Source organism: Mirounga leonina, unplaced genomic scaffold (genome assembly GCF_011800145.1).
Source record: "Mirounga leonina isolate KUSES-001 unplaced genomic scaffold, KU_Mleo_1.0 Mir_171, whole genome shotgun sequence".
NCBI classification, from domain to species: domain Eukaryota; kingdom Metazoa; phylum Chordata; class Mammalia; order Carnivora; family Phocidae; genus Mirounga; species Mirounga leonina.
The window spans coordinates 5,883,660-5,902,102 of NW_023270436.1; the positions used below are offsets into that span (position 1 = coordinate 5,883,660).

General features: G+C 51.8%; 1 protein-coding gene across 1 annotated transcript in view; it reads right to left on the bottom strand.

Annotated features, from left to right (window-relative positions):
* Positions 1–18,443, bottom strand: part of DNAH10 (dynein axonemal heavy chain 10) — a 131,530-nt gene that overhangs the window by 6,305 nt on the left and 106,782 nt on the right. The window contains exons 58-70 of the mRNA XM_035016704.1: positions 12,475–12,656; positions 11,273–11,409; positions 10,119–10,336; positions 8,885–9,106; positions 8,452–8,599; positions 6,817–7,096; positions 5,953–6,182; positions 4,692–4,965; positions 3,550–3,654; positions 2,750–2,904; positions 2,135–2,289; positions 956–1,139; positions 155–355 (exon numbers count right to left, since the gene is read on the bottom strand). Of these exons, the coding sequence (XP_034872595.1) occupies positions 155–355; positions 956–1,139; positions 2,135–2,289; positions 2,750–2,904; positions 3,550–3,654; positions 4,692–4,965; positions 5,953–6,182; positions 6,817–7,096; positions 8,452–8,599; positions 8,885–9,106; positions 10,119–10,336; positions 11,273–11,409; positions 12,475–12,656 (2,491 nt within the window). The remainder of the gene's footprint in view (positions 1–154; positions 356–955; positions 1,140–2,134; positions 2,290–2,749; positions 2,905–3,549; positions 3,655–4,691; positions 4,966–5,952; positions 6,183–6,816; positions 7,097–8,451; positions 8,600–8,884; positions 9,107–10,118; positions 10,337–11,272; positions 11,410–12,474; positions 12,657–18,443) is intronic.

The window sequence follows — 18,443 nt, forward strand, 5'->3', positions numbered from 1 at the left end:
TCACCCAATACAGGACAGTGCTTATCTCTGAAGAGAGAGGAAGAGATGGACGTGGGAAGGGTGGGTGTGAGGGTCCGGCTGCGTCCTGGATTTCCAAACCCACATGCGTGCACACACGGGGCTGGGGGGCCGGGGTGTCTGTCAGAAGCCAGACCTTCAAGGACTTCTGCAGAATCCCAATGGGGAAGCCCTTGGTGGGGTCTGTGGTGAGCCACAGGCGGAAGTCCGGGTGCGGCTTGCTGATCCTCTCCAGGGACTTCTCCAGATCTTTCAGCCACTGGACCAGGAGATGGCAGTTCTGCAGCATCAGCCACTGCCCACGGGCCACTGCTGTCTCCAGCAGCTGCAGCGCTACCTGCACCAGGAGATGGGGCGGGGGGAGGGGGGTCGGCGTCCCAAAGCCATGCTGGCCCCATGCGCTCCCAGACACCCACCGCACACCCCCCGGAAATGAACAGCCCACCCCAGCCGGAGCCAGGGACCCAGGAGCTCCAGAGGTGCCTTCCAAGAACTATCTTTCAGAATCCCTCAGGGCCCGGAAGATGAGCCAGCACCTTCCACCCACCGGCTTCCCTCGGCCCCGGGAGCTCCAGGTTCTCTGGGACAGTCGCACCAGCGCCCTGACTACGTCCGTGGCCATGCCCTGGGGGCAGTGACAGCCCCGATCTGAAACGGGGACGTCACCGGGACAGGAGGAGATGACGACTACGTGTGAACAGACGTTGGGAACAACAGGGCACAGCGGCCTGGCAGGGTCTGCATGACAGCATGCCCGCGGTGGGACCATACGGCTGTCATGCATCATCCGGGCACCAGAGCGCCACTGCCCAGAGGACCGGAAATGCACCCAGCTCCCGCGTGGAGCAGCACCCTCAAAACCAGATATTAACCAACTGTTAACAGAGGCAGGGACCTCACCTAAATTTAGAGTTCGTTCCTTCCAATAACAAATTACCTTTTCTTGGCCTTGACCCATGGCGAGGAATTTGAGGCGGTTTCCTCCAAAACCACTGCGCTCGGCTAATTTCATAAGGTCGCTGGCAGGGTCAGAGCCGGGACTGAGGATGAACACAATGGGCGAGTTTGGAGTGCTCTGCTCAAAGATGGCCTCGAAGCTGATCATGGGGGGCTGCACGTACCTAGTGAAGGAAACAAAGCAGGGTCTCTTGTGGAGGACAGCCACAGCGCACTCACCTCACCCCGTCCGGAAGCTTCTGGCTGTTCCTCTGGTATAAGTCTGCACAGGTTAGAGTCCAATGTCTACACACACATCACACACAGGAGGGTGAACTCCTAGGTGACACGGGCCCCACTGCGTCCCCCTAGCGCACCCCAGCACATTCATGGGGGCGCCTCCCGACAGGGGCCCTTCTGGGCAGACGTCCCCACGACACACAACCCAGAGGCCCCATGCCAACAACTCCACAGGTATGTCCTGAATAGCCCACTTCTCAAGATTTTTGAAAATTAGTTACCAACACATCAGGCTTGGGCGATTTGACACAGAAATCCAAATTTGTAACTTCTTTCTAAGAGTCGGGGGATCCAGCCACTGGGAGGTGGGCCCCTGCCAGCTGGTGTCAGTCAGCGGGAGCTAAGGGGCAACTGCCCCTGTGGACCAGGCTTGACCTCTCCCATGTGCCGCCGTCCCCAGCCAGCCCCGCTCACTCATTGCCGTCTGAGTTTGAGTTTGCAAGCCCAAGTTATCTGCCTGTCTTCAGTTCCAGAGCCGTGCTGTCCAATACGGAAGGCATTCGGCGCGCTGGCCACTGAGCACTGCGAGTGTGGCCAGTGCAAACCGAGCTGTGCGGTAAGGCTGAATCACACGGGACTTTGAAGACTTAATACTAAATAAATATTTCCATAATGTTTGCATTGACTACATGTTGAAATGATATTTTAATGTGCTGAGTTAAATAAAATGTAATTAAAATTAACTTCATCCATTTCTTCCTGAACGCGGCTACTAGAAAACTTGACACATGTGACTCCCACTGAACCTCTCCCGAATAGCACAGAACTAGAGTGACTAACACTGCCAAAGTTGGGTGGCCACCGCTGTCTGCGAGTCCGGGGTGCGGGCGGGCGGGGACGAGCCCACAGAAGGGCCAAGCAAACTCTGTAACACACTTACTTCTCTCCCATTGTTTCAGTCACGTAGTCGGTCACTGCCCGATACACCCGATCCACACGGAAACAGCGCAAAATAAGCAACTTCTGGAAAGGGGTGATGTTGTTATCGTAACCCAAGGGAAATGGAAACTGCTCGAGTGAGTCCAGGTCATACCACTAGGAAAAGAACATTCATGGTGGCATCAACTTGGGAACGATATAGGCCCCCATTTCTATACGAAGCTCCCAAAAGTCGCTTTATAAAGGAATGAAACCTATACGAGTATGAACCTCCAAGTCACTTCTAGTCAGATGTGTCATTTTCTACCTCCCCCGCCCCCCAAAAAACGACGAATTTCAGGAAGGGAGGGGCTGAGTTTTTTTCACTGTTGAGTCCCATGGCAAGTGCCCATTTCTCGGATGGATGGATGGGTGGATGGACGGATGGACAGACAGATGGACGGTTCTCCCACACACCAGCTGACCCACATAAAGGAGAATTCCATCAAGGGTGTTGGAGGGAGCTGACTCCACTCTGAACGGGTCACTCGGGTCACAAGGAGTAAGGCTACGGTTGAAATCTCAAGCCCACCAACATGGAGGGAAGGGAAGGAGGGGAGAGAGAACATGGTCTCACCTCCTGCCAGACTGCCACGTGTTTCTCCACATCATCAGGAAGATTCCCAAAGTTGTCTGAGAACATTTCGGATAAAAGCATGATATCTTCCCAGCCCTGGTCAGACAACCATGCACAGGGCTTTTTTCGTTGGCTCTTCTCCAAGGAAATGTTTCCTAATCACAACAGAAGATGGAAAGTAAACAGCCAGCAGCAACGTGCCGGGAGGAGTGAGTAGTCGGGCCTTCGACTTCTCCCACTCTGAGGAGAGACCCGCGTCTCCAGAGGGGATGGACGGAGAAGGACACGTAGGCTCACTTTGTCACTGTTGGGGACCCCACCCAGGCAGCTCAGCGTGGCCTCCGGCCTCAGGGCAGCCTGTGGGCAGAGACCCCGCTGCTCTGGGCCAGACCAGAACCACTTCGGAGGTTGCAATTGTCAACTGAAATATTTAGTAAAGCAGTGCTGTTGGACGGTGCCCGGGGCGGTGGGGGCGGGTGGGGGGCTCAGTCGGTTAAGCGTCTGCCTTCAGCTCAGGTCATGATCCCAGGGTCCTGGGACCAAGCCCTGCATTGGGCTCCCTGCTCAGCGGGGAGCCTGCTTCTCCCTCTCCCTCTGTGGCTCCCCCTGCTTTTGCTCGCTCTCTCTCTCTCTCTCTCAAATAAACTTTTTTTTTTTTTTTAATTGTGCTGCTGGAAGCCAAGTTCTAAGGAGAAGTTTGGTAATACTCTGGTTTGTTTTAACGAACCTCCATGTGTGTGCAACGGGGAGGAGGGGGGGTCAAGGAAGTGGGGAAGAATGAAAGGAGGCACGTTCATCACCTTTTAAGAAGAAATCTAATTCTTCCTGGGGGACTCTGCCTTCTGCTTGTTCTATCTTGATCGTCATATTGAAAGAGAAGAGTAACTTGTGTCTCTCAAACAACCCTGGAGGGAAACATCAGACGGGCACTGATGAGGTAAATTTGCTTTCAAAGTGGAGTTTCCTACACACGACAAGCTTAAACGTAAGAGAAATGAACTGAACGGCCGGACATCTCGGTGGCGCCCAGCACCCCCACCCCTCCACCCCTGGATGTCCGCGGCTGAGCCCACACAGCGCGGGCCTGGTCTGCGCAGGGAGCCCAGGAGCCAGCCTGCAGTCCCGCTCACTCGTGCATGTCCACAGCGGCCCTGCCTGCCGCACCCACCGCACCTGCCTGGGAGAGCAGAGCGGGGTCCAAAGGCGGCTGGAGGACCGCGATAGAAGGCCAGAGCCACCTTCTCGATGGAACACGGGTCGTTTGCCTAACCCTAAGTGTGAGCTCTTGTCTGGCGTCATCTAGGAGAGGCGTTAGCAAGCTCCCTGTAAAAGGCTAGATAGGAAATATTTCCGACGTTACAGGCTGTCTCCATAATTACTCATCCACCGCTGCAGCGGGGAAGCAACCACAGACGACTATAGACAAATGGCCCTGCCGGGTTCCAACAGCACATTATTTATACAAGCAGGCAGGGGGCCAGACCTGGCCTGCTGGTCACGGTTTGCCAACCTCCACTGCAGAGCAAGCACATTCCACCAACAGATCTGTTAGTGATGGGGGATGCTGAATACTAAAGTTCTTCTTCTTTAAAATAAAAAACAACAACATAAGAAATGTGTTCTTGGGGGGAAAACTGTAAGTCAACATCTGTGACTTGAATTCTAGCTTCTGTGCGCTGCAAGAAGTAAGCGAGCCCTGTAGGGACAACAGTCCTCAACCTTTTTCCTGCCCACCTGGAATGGGCTGAATTGTGTCCCCCCCCAAATCCATATGTTGAAGCTCTGACCCCCAGTGCCTCCGAATGTGACTGTGTTGGGAGTGGGGGCCTTTAAAGAGGGAACGAAGGTAAACCGAGGCTGTTAGGGTGGGCCCTGATCCCCTCTGCCTCACATCCTCCACAGAAGAGATCTGGACACACACACAGAGCAGAGGGGTGCTCACCCGTGCAACCATAGTTATAGATGTTAAAGGTCAGCGTGTCCATAATGTTCCGTAATCGCTTCATGAGAATGGAATCAGGCAGGGACTTCTTAAGTGACAAGCCAAAGACCTCCAGGAAGGCGATGAGGGAGTACTGGTACATGGCATTGACCAGGGCCATCTCGGACAGCACGAAGAACAGGATGGCTCCCCGCCTGGCGGCTGGCCGGTAGCCATCCCGCAGCCTGTCGATGTCCAGGGCTGTCTTCTCCGCCAGTTTGAGCTTCTCTGATACCTAAAGAGAAGGTGTGTATCACCGTGGAAACAGGGAGACTGACACCGTCACCAGGATGACTTAGGAAATGGGCAAGAAAGTAAGGAATACAGAGAGCAAGAGTGGGAGGGAGCAGCAAAGAAGTCTGTGCAATGCTTGCTGGGGTTTGCAGAGCACCTACCCTCTTGCCAGATGTTTGTTGGCCAGACTCCCTAGCACCTGTGCCCCGTCCTTCTAATAACAGTCCCTGACTTCAACTTAGACACTCCAACTTCCCCCCTCTCTTCCCATATGTGGGGTCCACCCCAATCCCAGGAGAGGAGCGTGTGACCCAGGCCCAGCCAGTCTATACACAGCATCCCCGGCCATGGGATCGGCTTGGGGTGGACATCTGGCTGAAGTGACTCTCGGGACCTTCATGATAGGGACAGGTAACAATTCTCACTCTTCCCTTTGGACCTGAACCTGAGGGGGCATGAGGACATACCCACCTGGTGACCATGAGGGGAACTTGACTCATGGGGAGGCAGAGAATGAAGCCACCCCAACAAAAGGCCCAGCCCAGAAATGGAGAGAAACTGGGTCCTGGTGATATGCTTAGAGTCCTGAATCCAGCCCTGCCTGAAGCCATCCCTGGACTTTCTGTATTCTAAGCTAATAATTTCCCTTTTGACTTAAGCCAAGTAGAGCTGGGTTTTCTATCACTCTTAACTCAAAGAGGCCGACCTGATGCACAAGGGTCCCTGGGAACACCTCTAGGGCTCCCCTCCCCATAGCACACCCCAATAGAGGTGGCCTGTTCTCATCAGGCAAACCCTCAGGTGACTAAGAGCCCAAATCTGAAGCCAGCAGATTTGGAGCCAACACCTCAGCTTCTAAGATGCGGGAATGAGGCCCTGAGATCCCCGAGTCCAGTCTTCTCCTTGAGCAGATAAGGGAACTGGTACCAGCTCCAAAGGAACCACCCCGCCCCCTCCCAGTGCAATGCACTTTCCATGCAGCTGATACCTCCGTGGCCTTGGATTTGGTCTCCTCCAGGGTCTGCACCAGCTCCACGTTGTCCAGCATGTTCCCCGTGGAGGTCGCCAGTTCCCGAAGGAGGGAGTCTTCCAAATCCTTCAGCAGGTTCTTGTTCTCACTCGTCTCCTGGATGAGGTGCTCCCGCTGCTCCTCCAGCTCTCGCCTCTCGGAGGCCACTAGCACGCTCAGCAGCTGGTCCTCGAGGCCTTTCAGTGTGACTGTGGGAGCAAGGGGAGGCTGTCACCGCTGGGCACCCCACGTCTCCTCACCTGCTGCACGCTTGTGCCTGGCGTGGGCAAGCGGAGGGTGCATCTGAGCCAGCATTTCGGGAACTCGAGGACTCGCTCCTGCCGTTACTCTAAAGCCACCGGTCAGAACAACGTGGAGATGCTCCTCCACAGAGTGGTGAGCGACAAGAGTGCAGAGGCTCCCACAGATCGGGGAGCCCGAGTTGAAAGCACAGCTGGAGGACAACCCTAGAAAACGTGAGAAATGGCACTCAGCTCCTAACAGAATTCAGTTGGGAGGAAGGGGGGGGTGGGAAATGCAAAATCCTGCCACATATTTAAATCACCAACACAGAATAACTTCCTGCCCCAGCAGAATGGGGGTCTCACCCCACTCCAAGTGTGGGTATCCGAGCCCTATGGTCCAGACTCAGCATTCCCCAGACACGCATCTCCCTGCCTCCCAAGGGGGCGCCCAACCTTCATCAAGAAGAACCGACCGATGAAGATGTGACCCCGAGAGCATGACCTGGGGTCAGCGGGCACCCCACGAAAGCCCTGAACTCCCACTGTGGTCTCTGTGGTAACCACCCCAATTTGCCACTGAGCTTGTGTAGATCCTCACCCGTGTAGTTGATGACCATGGCCTTCCCAAACACAGACGGGGTGTATCTGGGATTGGCCAGCTTGGTGTTTAGGTACAGTCTGAAATTTGAATCGTAATCCACTTCCTTATCTCCCAGTATGATGAATTGCCGTCCTTGGACGACTTTGATATTTTTCTCTAAGACGTTATCAATCACAGGATCAATGTACTCATCCACGTCATGGAACAGGAAAGGAGTCCCATACTTTATGGACATCTCCAGCTGCTTCAGGAAGTCAGGGTCATTAAAGGAAGCCACCTGGAAGACAGGGGTGCTGTGCGCTCAGCAAACATACGAGGAGAGCGCTTCTGGAACAGGGAGTGGGCATGCCGGAGCCTCAGAGGGAGCCAAAGGGGAGAAAGAATGAGGGAGAGAAGCAAAGCATGAGACCCATGGAAGCCAGAAACCTGTTAGGTTCAGGCTCTGAGCAGCCCGAAGTAATCATGACAGAGTCTCATTACGACTTGCAGGATGGGCCATCTCAGGCCCCTGGCAGGCTGGGGGTGGGGGGGGTGGAGTTGAGAACCATCTCAGCATTAATAACATTTGTCTCACTGTCTATGTATATTTTAGAGGCAGACCCTGCCCCCCAACAGCAGGTACATACTTGGGAGCAAGGATTCGAAAAAAAAAAAAAATAAGGAAAAAGCAGAACTGAGAATCATGAGTTTGTGAACTAGTTCAGCAAAAAGTGATTGGGCCCCAGCAATTTCACCCAGCGAAATTGAACACATATGCCCACCAAAAAAAAAAAAAAAAAGTGCATGTGAGTGTTCACAGCAGCATTATTCATAATAGCCAAAAAGTAGAAATCATCTGAATGCCCATCAATGGATAAATGGATGGTAGAATGTGATCCATCCCCACAATGGACTACGATTCAGCTACAAAGAGGAAGGAAGCGCGGACACCTGCTACAACCCGGGTGAGCCTTGCAAACATGATGCCGAGTGAGAGGAGCCAGACACAAAGGCCACATAGTGCATGATTCCATTTATGTGAAATGTCCAGAGGAGGCGAATCTATAAAATACATTAGTGGTTGCTAGGAGACAGGGAGGGGGGAAATGGAAGGATGGTTGGGGGGGCGGCGACGGCTAAAGCACACAGCATTGCTTTTTGGGGTGGTAAAACCTGATTCTGGTGATTGTTATACAACTCTGCATATAATACACTAAAAACCATTTAGTTGTATGCGTTAAATGGGTGGATTTTACAGTATGTGAATTACATCTCAACCAGAAGATATTGAGATATCCTTCCTCCATTCCAAAAGAAAAAAATGACTGAGCGTCTCAGGCCACCAAGCACGGTGCAGGTAGGGGGACACAAAGATAAGGGAAGCACGATGTCCAGCTTCAAGCCGCTCACAGCTGAGAAGCAACACAAGGGTCAGAAAGCAAAGCCCAGGGCAGGTCATGCTGCCCTCAAGGACTCAACAGGGTGGGCACGCCGGGAGGGGGAGGGCTCCGCCCAGGGGCGGACAGGACGTTTTCAGCAGGGCATTGCCAGGGGCCCAGCACTGCCAGGTAGAGACGGTGGGAGAGACAGGCTGTGCCCCGAGAGCAGGCAGTGAGTGAGGGCAGAGGACACCCAGGGAGGAGCGGGCCATACCCGCAGGTTATTTTTCTCCTCTTTTCTCTTTATCCAGTTGAGGGCCTGCTGCTGGGGGTCGATGCAGAGGGGGAAGCGGCTGGCCCGGGTGGTAAGGATGCCATTCTGAACCGAGAGCTCATCGGGGGGCAGTCCCTGGGATCCCCACCTGGAAGGGACAGTGACAGGGAAGTCTGTTTTTCTTGTCAAGTTGTGACTGAGTGCTAAGAGTGGTAGGATTGGCCTTCCAGAACAATCTACCAACCCCCAAGCTGCTCAACACTCCTCAGGGTCGGGGAAGCTGGATTTGCAGCTCAACATGCCATTTCTGTGCAATCAGGTCGGCTGCACCCCTCGCTCTCCCCTGCCAGGGTGATGCCCACGTGGACCACGCACCACACCCCCCCGCCCCCCACAAGGCCCCCTCATCCTCTGGGCTCAGGGTTGCACACACCTGCTGATCTCAACATCATCTGTGAGCAGGTTTTCTAACCGGAAAGGCTGGCTCAGGGGAATCTCCCGCTCCAGGAGATCATTCTGCCAAACTTGGTTGACCATCTGGTCACGGAACTCCCACGTGAACGCGCCCTCATAGCTCAGGAAAGCCGCGCAAAGCAGGCAGTCCCCCAGCAGCTTCACCCGCCGGTGCATCAGCTCATCCAGGTCGTTCAGCCACCTGGTGCAGGAGATGGGGGCTGCAGTAAGCCGTTATCTTCTGGCACAATCAAAAGGAACATTCTAGAAGAACCACCCTGACACACTGCTAATGGGGCTAGCCAGAAGGAAACTTCGTTGAAGATAGTCCCTTCTTTTAGAAACAAAGATTGCCAGGTCATTTTGCAACTTCCCACCCTAACGAGCCCAGTGTTTTGGAAGACCTTGTTCAATTGCAGGGCTCAGTAGAACCCAGCATCTACAGGGCTGGAGAAATGTGAAGCATCTAGTCTCAAAGCTATTTATTAAGTAGTAATCACATTGTTTCTGAATGCTTTAATCAGCAACTTGCAGACATGCCCAGCAGAACTCAGGAGCTCTGGTCCTGCTTGGTGACAAAATTCTACCTTCTACCGAAGATAAAATGGAGTAGATGTTTTATTTGGCCCCTTCCGCTAAGCGGCCCAAGTCTTCTAGGTTTTAGAAATACTGAAAATGGTTTGTTTCCCATGAGCAAACAGTATTTTCTAGTGTTTTCCATATTACTTTTATAGGCGCCAGATTAGAAACTTCTCTCATGTCCAGTGGACCAGCTATGGCCAAACGGCCTTGCCCCTAGGCATTGGACAGCCCTACGTGCTAGGTCGGAAGAGACCCTAGAAGACATCTGTCCAGCCACAGAGGCGGACCCCTCCTCCAGACCCACCCAGGACGCGCTCAGGGTTAAAGGTCACTAGGAAGTAAACATTTCCAGAACACACAGCACCTTGCCAGAGGCCCCTGGTGCCTCCCTGTCCCCACAGCTGCACTGCCTCCTTCACCCTTAATAATTAATAAACCGCAAGAATGTGTAAAATGGCCTTAGCCACCCTAAACACGATAATAGCGAAATCAGAACTTTCCCACGCGGTTTCCAGATAAAAACGCGGCGTGGCGGAAAGACGACATGGTAAGAAATTCGGTTGCTGACGTTCACTGACAGAACACGGAGTCTCACTCGGACCTCTCATCGGAGGGGTTCCTCAGCCGCTGACCTGATGTTCTCAGACCCCAGGCCTGAGATGAGCTTGTCCGCAGCGATCAGCCGCCTCTCCATGATTTCGGCTTCTTCCTGCAGCATTTGCTTTTCCAGAATGGCCGCCTCGTATTTGGCCCCCAGGGCTTCCAGTTCCCTCTGGATCGCTGCCAACTCATTCTGGATCCTTTCTAGCTCGCGTTTAGTGAGGTAAAAGTTCCGCTCCAGCCTGGCCACCTAAGTGAAGACAAGGCACAGAACGGTGGGGAAAGGGACCGTAGTGGGGCAGGGATGAAAAGAGTCTCTCACCCCGGGGCTTAAGTCCACACCACATTTCTAATGTTGTTCCTACTCTTTGGGGCTACCGTATGCCCTGCTGAGGTACGTGGCTCCTTCTTAGTCATCTCTTCTACCATTTGCTGCAAAAGCTCTTTTTTTTTTTTTGGTAAAAAAGCTCTCCTGCATCCAAGTTAGCCGATGGCTTCATTTCCATGTGTACTGAGGTCACAGCAAAATGATACTGTGGTTCTAAGTCAAAAACTCAAAAGAATGCATCGAAAACAATGCTGGTCTTCCACCTGGTCCTGAGTTTTCTGAGTAACAAAATTCTGAGTGATAAAGCAGTGTCAAAATAGGTCTCAAAATGATCAAATCAGCCTAATAACTCTCTTTGTATTGTGTGTTCTACAGGTTACTCTGACCCAGTGGTTCTCAGCTGGGGCCGATATTGCCTCCCACGCCAGGACAGATGGCAATGTCTGGAGACATTTTGGTTGTCACATCTTGGGGGTAGGGACAATGGCATCCAGTGGGTGGAGGCCAGGGATGCTATTACACATCCTACAGAGAATGGTCCAGCCCCAAATGTCAGTAGCACCGAGGCAAAGAGGCCTGCTTGAGTTATAGAGGATGATTTTTACCCATTTATCCTACTCTTTCCACACAAAATTTGAAAATCTTCCAGACTTTGGTTCTGTCAGTTCATTCACACTGTCTAGATGAGAGTGATATAATTCAGGGTTATCATGTATTAGCAGTGGAGGGGGGGAAATGTTTATGTGATGGAAAATCGGAACCTTGCTCACATTTGTCCATCAAAGCTGTGGACATATTCATTCCGACTCCAGATTGCTCCCTTGGCAGCTCTATTTAGGTCTTACAGATGGACAATACCTTTTCTCTTTTGGGCTTGATTTCTCTAAAAACGTCACAGTAGCCCATCACAGCTTCAACAAACTTCAGCATCCCCAAGCCTGCTTTGCTCACAGCTTCCATTTCTTCAGTTGTGGTATTGAGAGTCTTCAAGAGGCCTAGGGGTCAAAGATGGAATGATTTTGATGATTGACAAGCTTCATCTTGGGAAAACAAAATGGGAAATAAATTGCCGATGGACAAGTGTCACTAAATGAGTTTTATGTAGGTGGATGCTTAAGATGTGAGTGAGGGACACAGGTTACTGCCACCCAGGACATCCTATGATCCAGGCACCTCTTGTGTCCAAGGTGTCCGTGGGGACCCTCAACTGTGCACCAAAGTGGCTCAGAGCAGGTAGCTAGCTGGAATTCATAGGCCATGATGGCTCACCATCACCTCTACCCGCACCCTTACCCCAGGAGTAATTTCACATGAATGGAAACCCATCCAGTCAATATTCGGGTAAAGAGAGGTCCTTAGGTTTTTGCAGTTGTTGTCATCCTTTGTGTTTCATTTAGTTTTTTCTGAGTGGCTGAGAAAGAGCACTTGATAATAACGTTTTGAACAAAACATGAAGGAAAACAGTGACACTAAACTTGAATGGCCTTTGGCAAAGACTAAAACCTCATTCCCACTGGCTAAGCATCTAGGCAGGTCAGGCATCAGGCTCAAAGGGAATGCCGGCATTCTATAACTGAAGATGGGGAGGCTGGCTGTGGGTGGTGCCAGCCCCTCCTCACCTATCTCCCAGGGACCTATAGAAGACTTTATACTGGCAAAAGGTGCAAGGGGAGAAGTCACGGTTAGACCACCTCTTGCACCACCATGCCTGATGGACAAGATGGACGGAAGACCTAAGTCCAGGCTGGGTTCCATAAGAAGGTCCTATATCCTAAGGGGAAACACCAGAGTGATTGCTGTCGAACGTTCAGAGGGCATGGGCTTCTACTGCCCATCTAGCACCCAGCCTTTCCATTTCACACAACAGTGCCTCAATCTCCTATTCTTCCTCTGGGAATGATCATTTGGCCTATTCTATCCAAAAGGCCACAGTGACAACTGACCACAACAGGAAGGTCGGCCTGTGACAAGCCCCCTCTGTGCTCTCCGTCCCTGCTCTCAAAGCCTGAGTTGCCAAACTGAGATCAACCTTGGCTATTCCTGCATCTGTCTGTACGCACCTCTGATATTTTTCACCTGGCTTGGGGTGATTGAATCAAAATCAATCTCCATCAGAGACCTCAGGAAATTTGAGTCAGACATCATGCCCTTGGCAGTTTTCCAGTTGAGTTCTTTGTACCCTTTCATGATGAGGATGCACTCACACACCGTCTGCACCTGTTTGGGGGGCTTAGCGAATGACCTGGTGAGAAACAGAAACACGCATGAATCAGACCCAGGATGTGGCCAGGATCTAGCCTAAATGAGAGTTTAGAGAAAGTTCCAGAAAAAACGGCTCAACCCAGAGTCATTTTTTTTTTTTTTTTTTGAGAGAGAGAATGAGAGACAGAGAGCATGAGAGGGAGGAGGGTCAGAGGGAGAAGCAGACCCCCCGCTGAGCAGGGAGCCCGATGCAGGACTCGATCCCGGGACTCCAGGATCATGACCTGAGCCGAAGGCAGCCGCTTAACCAACTGAGCCACCCAGGCGCCCCAGAGTCATTTCTTAGCAGTGACACCGCATGGAGGCAAAGGAAGCCATATCCCAACATGGAGTTGGGCTCCTCCGGTGGGCTTCTCCCAGGGCCAGGACTGGTCTCAGCCATCAGGGGCCAGATCGGGCTCCTGGAATGCAACTGGCATCAGAATCATGGGGGCAGGTATCATTAAAATGCAAACCCAGGCCACCCCAAGCATCTGAGTCAGTAGGTCAGGGTGGAGCCTGAGAATCTGTGTCTAATTACACCTTGGGTGGTTCCTCAGACTCCGTCGCGCTGCCGCTCGCATACTGCCATCCTCCTCCTCCTCTTCATCATCGTCCTATTTTCCGTTCACTGGATGAAGAGATGGGGCTCAGAGTGTTTGGATGGCCTGCCTGTGTTCACACAGCCTGTGGGATCCGGGGTCCCCACACCCTGGGCTCCTTCAAGGCTGTGTCACCCCTTACCCGTTTCCTTTGTCTTCGAGGAGACCGCACCGTCACTCTGCTGCTCCCAACACTCTGATGTCCGGTGCCCTCACCCTCCAGGGCACTGAGACCCCAGGGGATGGGAGTCAGCACAACAGCACCAGGACATGCCCGAGAAGGAACGGGTGGCACGTTAACTGTACCCGGGGGGCGGGGGGTGCTTGGCCGCCTGTTGCCGCACAAAGTCTCTAAACGCCACGCGAGTCCTGCAGACACCAGACCCCCAAAGAGAGCCAGAAGCAGCAGGAACACGATGAAGAAGAGGTGAAGGGAAGGAAGGAAAAGAGAGAAGAGGGAGAGATGACAGCAGCCCCTGAAGGGCATAGGGCAGCCTAGGGGGGAGTGAGGTGGGAGCCCAGCCATTCCAGCAGGAGGCCAGAGCAACCCAGAGGCAAGCAGGAGGGCGGGGGGCGGGAGGGGCGAGAGAGTGAGAACAACCTGACCAGCACGGCAGCATGGAGACTGTCTCTACTGGGCAAACGGCCCAGCCATCCTGGCCCCAGGACCCCCACCCACTCGCCTGCGGACAGGAGAGGAGAGAAGGAGCCACGCGGTATAAGGACAAGCCAGGGCAATGACTCCAGCACAAAGCCCAATGATTAAAGCAATGGTCCTGAGTCACCGGGGAAAGGTTCAGTTTACACTGGCATTAGGCGTTTACGAAAGCCGACCATGCTGTCAACTGCTTTTTTTTTAAAGGTTTCCTTCAGGCCCAGGCCACTGACCTTTGAATAATCAGAGGAGGAAAGAATTAGTGACATGTTTTCAGATATAAGGCAGAAAGAACCCCAGCCTCAGAGAAGGGTTCTGAGCCCATGGGCAAGTTATAAACTATTCAGGGTTCTCAAATTTCCCACGTGTAAAACGGGGAGGCAGAACCAGACCTTCCCACTCCAAAACCCTGTGAGTCTATGAAAGTGAAGTTCTCTGCTATTAGCTTACAAACTAGTACCTGGAACCATGTTCGTTATACAGAACGTATTGCTGAGGTGTTAGGAAATCCTGAGGTTGTCAGTCTGGGAAAAAGAAACATTTTTGTTTCATTCCCTTTCTCCTATCACAAAAGAAACTCAGGTGAGAGAGAGTGAGATGGTGATGATGATGATACGCTGCCCTCCCTGGAGGGGAAGAATCATCACAAGCCCCACTCCCTACCTTCCTCACTCTAATAACCCAGACACTCCGACTGTCTCTGCTTTTCCCTTGGCCCAAGCTCCTTCCAGCCTCAGAGAGGGTCCCCCTCTAGCCTCTATCCTACAGCTGGTGGATCCCTACTCTCTGGTCACATCTCAGTTTAAATGTCACTTCCAGGGGGTGGAGGATGCGTCTGGATGATGCAGTCAGTTAAGCATCCAATTCTTGGTTTTGGCTCAGGTCGTGATCTCAGGGTGGTGGGAGAGAGCCTCACACTGGGCTCCACACTCAGTGTGGAGTCAGCTTGGGTTTCTCTCTCCCTCTGCCTCTGCCCCTCTCCCACCTCTCAAATAAACCTTTAAAAAAGTAAATGTCACTTCCTGGGGAATACCTTCCCTGACTACCTACCCCCAGACTAGGTGAGGTTCCCCATTATCCACAGTCATGGCAGCAAAGACCTTCCCATCCGAACTTCTTGGGTGATGTTACTGTACATGTGGGATTCCTGCATGAATGCCCGTGCCTTCCTGAGAGTGTCAGCTGAATGCAGTGAAGGCCTTGTCTGCCTGGCTCATTGCTGCTCAGCCCCAGTGCCAGCGCAGGATGCGTGGGTGCTAGGCACCCAAAGACTACCCAGTGAATGGAAGGAAGAAAAGTCAAATCGCAAGCTAGTAACAAAGAGAGCCTTTTATACTATAGAGGATCATCCACTTCTGATCTTTATGACTCCTAATCTTCCCGCCTTAACATCTGATGATTTTTACAAAGAGGACTGAGCATTACAGAAACAAAGTGCTATTTAAAGAATCAAAGGATTATGAAATCGTCAAGATGTCAGTGCTAGCTCACCACACTTCATCCAAACAACCTAAAAGAAGCCAGATTATAGTCATCTGGAAAAAATAAAATTGGATCCAAACTCACACTGAACCCCAGGAAAACCCAAAAGATCAAATATTTAACTGTACAGAATTAAACTGTAAAAGTATGGGAAGAAATCATGGGGAAGGTGTTTTACAATCTTGCAGTTTTAAGGCCATTTAAGTATGACATGACATCCAAAAGCCACAAAATAAAATATCGCTAAAGTATGCCATATAAAAACAAAAATCTTACACACAGCAAACACAAACCTCACAAGCAAACTCAAATGGCCAATGAACCACTGGGGAAAATATCTGCAACTCACATGGTTAAAAAACTGATCTCCCTATCACATAAAAATCCACTGGAAATGCATAAGAAAAAAAAAAACCCAACAATAACAATTTAACAGATAAATGGGCAAAGCATATGACCGGTTCACAGAAAAGGAAATACACACGACCCTTACACACATTTTTCACATATGAAAAAAAGGCCAACCTCACTTGCAATAAGGGAAATGCACATTAAGACTACATAAATACCATTTTTCATCCACAAAATGAGCAAAAATTCAAATGTGTAATAATGCTCTCTATTGGCAAGGCTATGAAAAAGCAGGCACTCACGTGGATTGTCAGTGGCGTGTAAATTTGTTCATCCCCCAGGGACAGCATTAAACAGCAGCTAGAGACATTATAAATGCACACACCCTTGGACTCGGCAATTCCACTTCTGGAAATGTATCCTTCCAGGGGACTTGCCCAGCTGCACAATGAAGTATGGTCCGGGTTGTTCTTCGTCACGCAGTGTGTAAAGGCAAAAGACTGGCAACAAGCTAAAGATTCATAAGTTGGGGCTGGCGAAGTAGACGATGGCACAGCCTTACAGGGCAACGGGGAAGTTCATCATATAGCAACATGCAACAAATCTCCAAAATGCATTGTTCACCGGAGCAGCCAAGATATAGGAAAATGTGTACAGTATAAGACCATTTACACACCAAAAAACAGGAGGAAAAAAGAACACTCAGGTATCCCTTGTTCTACTACAGACCTTCAGAATCTACAGTCAGGAACTGAAGAGGCGCATGTATATGTGGTGGCCTTGAACATAAAAACTCCGGGTGGATATGTGAGAACTAAACGGCAGTGGGTATCTGTTGTGTGGGGGAAGGGGAACTGAGCTGACGGGGCAGGTGGGAGGGGCTTTCACATGTCATTTTTAAGTCGGAGCCATGATCCTAGCTCATGCTCACTTGGCACCGACTTCATGATCAACCCAGTCCTGAGAGCTCTTCATGTAATAGTTCAGTCCATCCTCCCAACAGCCCTGATGCCATGGGGACAGTTATCATCATCCACATGTCACAAATGAAGAAACTGCAGCACAGAGAGGTTAGGGGACTTGCCAAAGGTCACACAGCCCATAAGAGGCAGAGCCGTGGATGAACATATAATCTACTCCAATAATCACATTTTTAAAATTATTTCTTTTAGGTCATAGGCCATTTCCACTTTCTCAGGAATGAGCTGAGCCCCCGTCTCACACCTGTCTCAAACATGATGCAGGCAACCCTCACTCACTGTGGGGGACACATAGCGAGCTCTCCATTTAGTTCTGCAGATGCCCCATCTCGCCTCTCCCCCCTTGGGCTGATGGGGGGACTCACACCCCCTTCTCTCCAAATAAATCCCCTTCAAACCCCCTTCTCTCCAAATAAATCCCCTTCAAAACTCCTCCCCAGCTCTCTGCTCTTACAGTATTTTTATGCTGCTGAACTGGGAATGGTGCCCAAAATTTGTGTAACTGGTGACTGGCTATTTCCCTTGAAACATAAACTGAGATGAACCTAAAAGCCTTTGCCGATGGTCTGTCCTACAGCGCAGCTCGCTATGCATGTCTGCTTTGTTCCGGCACCTCGGTCTGAATGTCTGACACGTACGGTTGTGACTTTAAAACGTTCATCCTTATACCTTCATTCAACCACGCTTCGCAAAACTGAAAGAACGACTTCTTGCCAACAGCAGCAGCATCTGCAGATGACCTCCCAAGAATTGCTTGGGTCCCCTGCCCTGGAACGAGCTGGACATTCAGTTCAAATCCCCATGTTTCACTAATGAGCAAACAACAAGGGCACAGCCGTAACAAAGGAAGGCCACTCAGCCCTCAGGAAGAGCGAGAAGCAGAGAACAAGCCTCGTTCTGCTGGGAGCCCAAGATGGAAAGTCATCCACTGACCTGGAAACAGGAGTCTCTCTCTCATGAGCCCGGACTGTGGGGCCAGAAGGACCAAACCCCTTCTGACAATGAGGATGTGACAGGGAGAGCTGAGGGGCTGAGGGTCACAGGGGGGAGGAGTGGGGGGAGCTAGGCAGACGGCAGCGCTCCTTCCTGGCTTTGGTCTTGGTGCTAAATTTACCAGTGAGATCCATTAACGGCGCCCCAGGGTCAGACCACACAACACGGGGAGAAAGCTCCCCCGCCGGCTCCACACCAGGCCCTTTTCCTGGAAGTCCTCTGGTTGTGGGAGATGCAGTCATTTTATAGATTGTTTGCCAAATGCCTGGGAGTCACAGCAAGGAGCCATTCTCCCCCCGCCCCAGAGCACCCCCTCTCCACTCGCAGCTCGTGGCACATCTCTGTCACGCTATTTTTAGCAGGGCGCTGGCCCCCTGCTTCGGGTGCCCTACTGCAGTTTAGGGCAGACACTGATGTGGGGTTTCCTGTGGGGAACACTGGCTTACTAAGCTCTGGAACTCAGTCCCCTCTGTGAGACAGCCTGGGCCCAAAGTCAACAGGCCCTGCTACGTCCTGGCCCCGGGAGGGACCTGGGGCGAGCCACCTCACCGCCCTGGGCCCCACCTTCCTCCTCGCAAATGAGGATCATAACAGGAATGACAGAACCCGCCTTGGACAGCGCTCAGCCCAGTGGCCGGCACATGACGTAGCTCCGCGCCTAACTGCCAGGATGTAAGTGTTCTGAGGAGTGCCGTGGGCGGCCAGGCACACGTGGAGACCGCCAT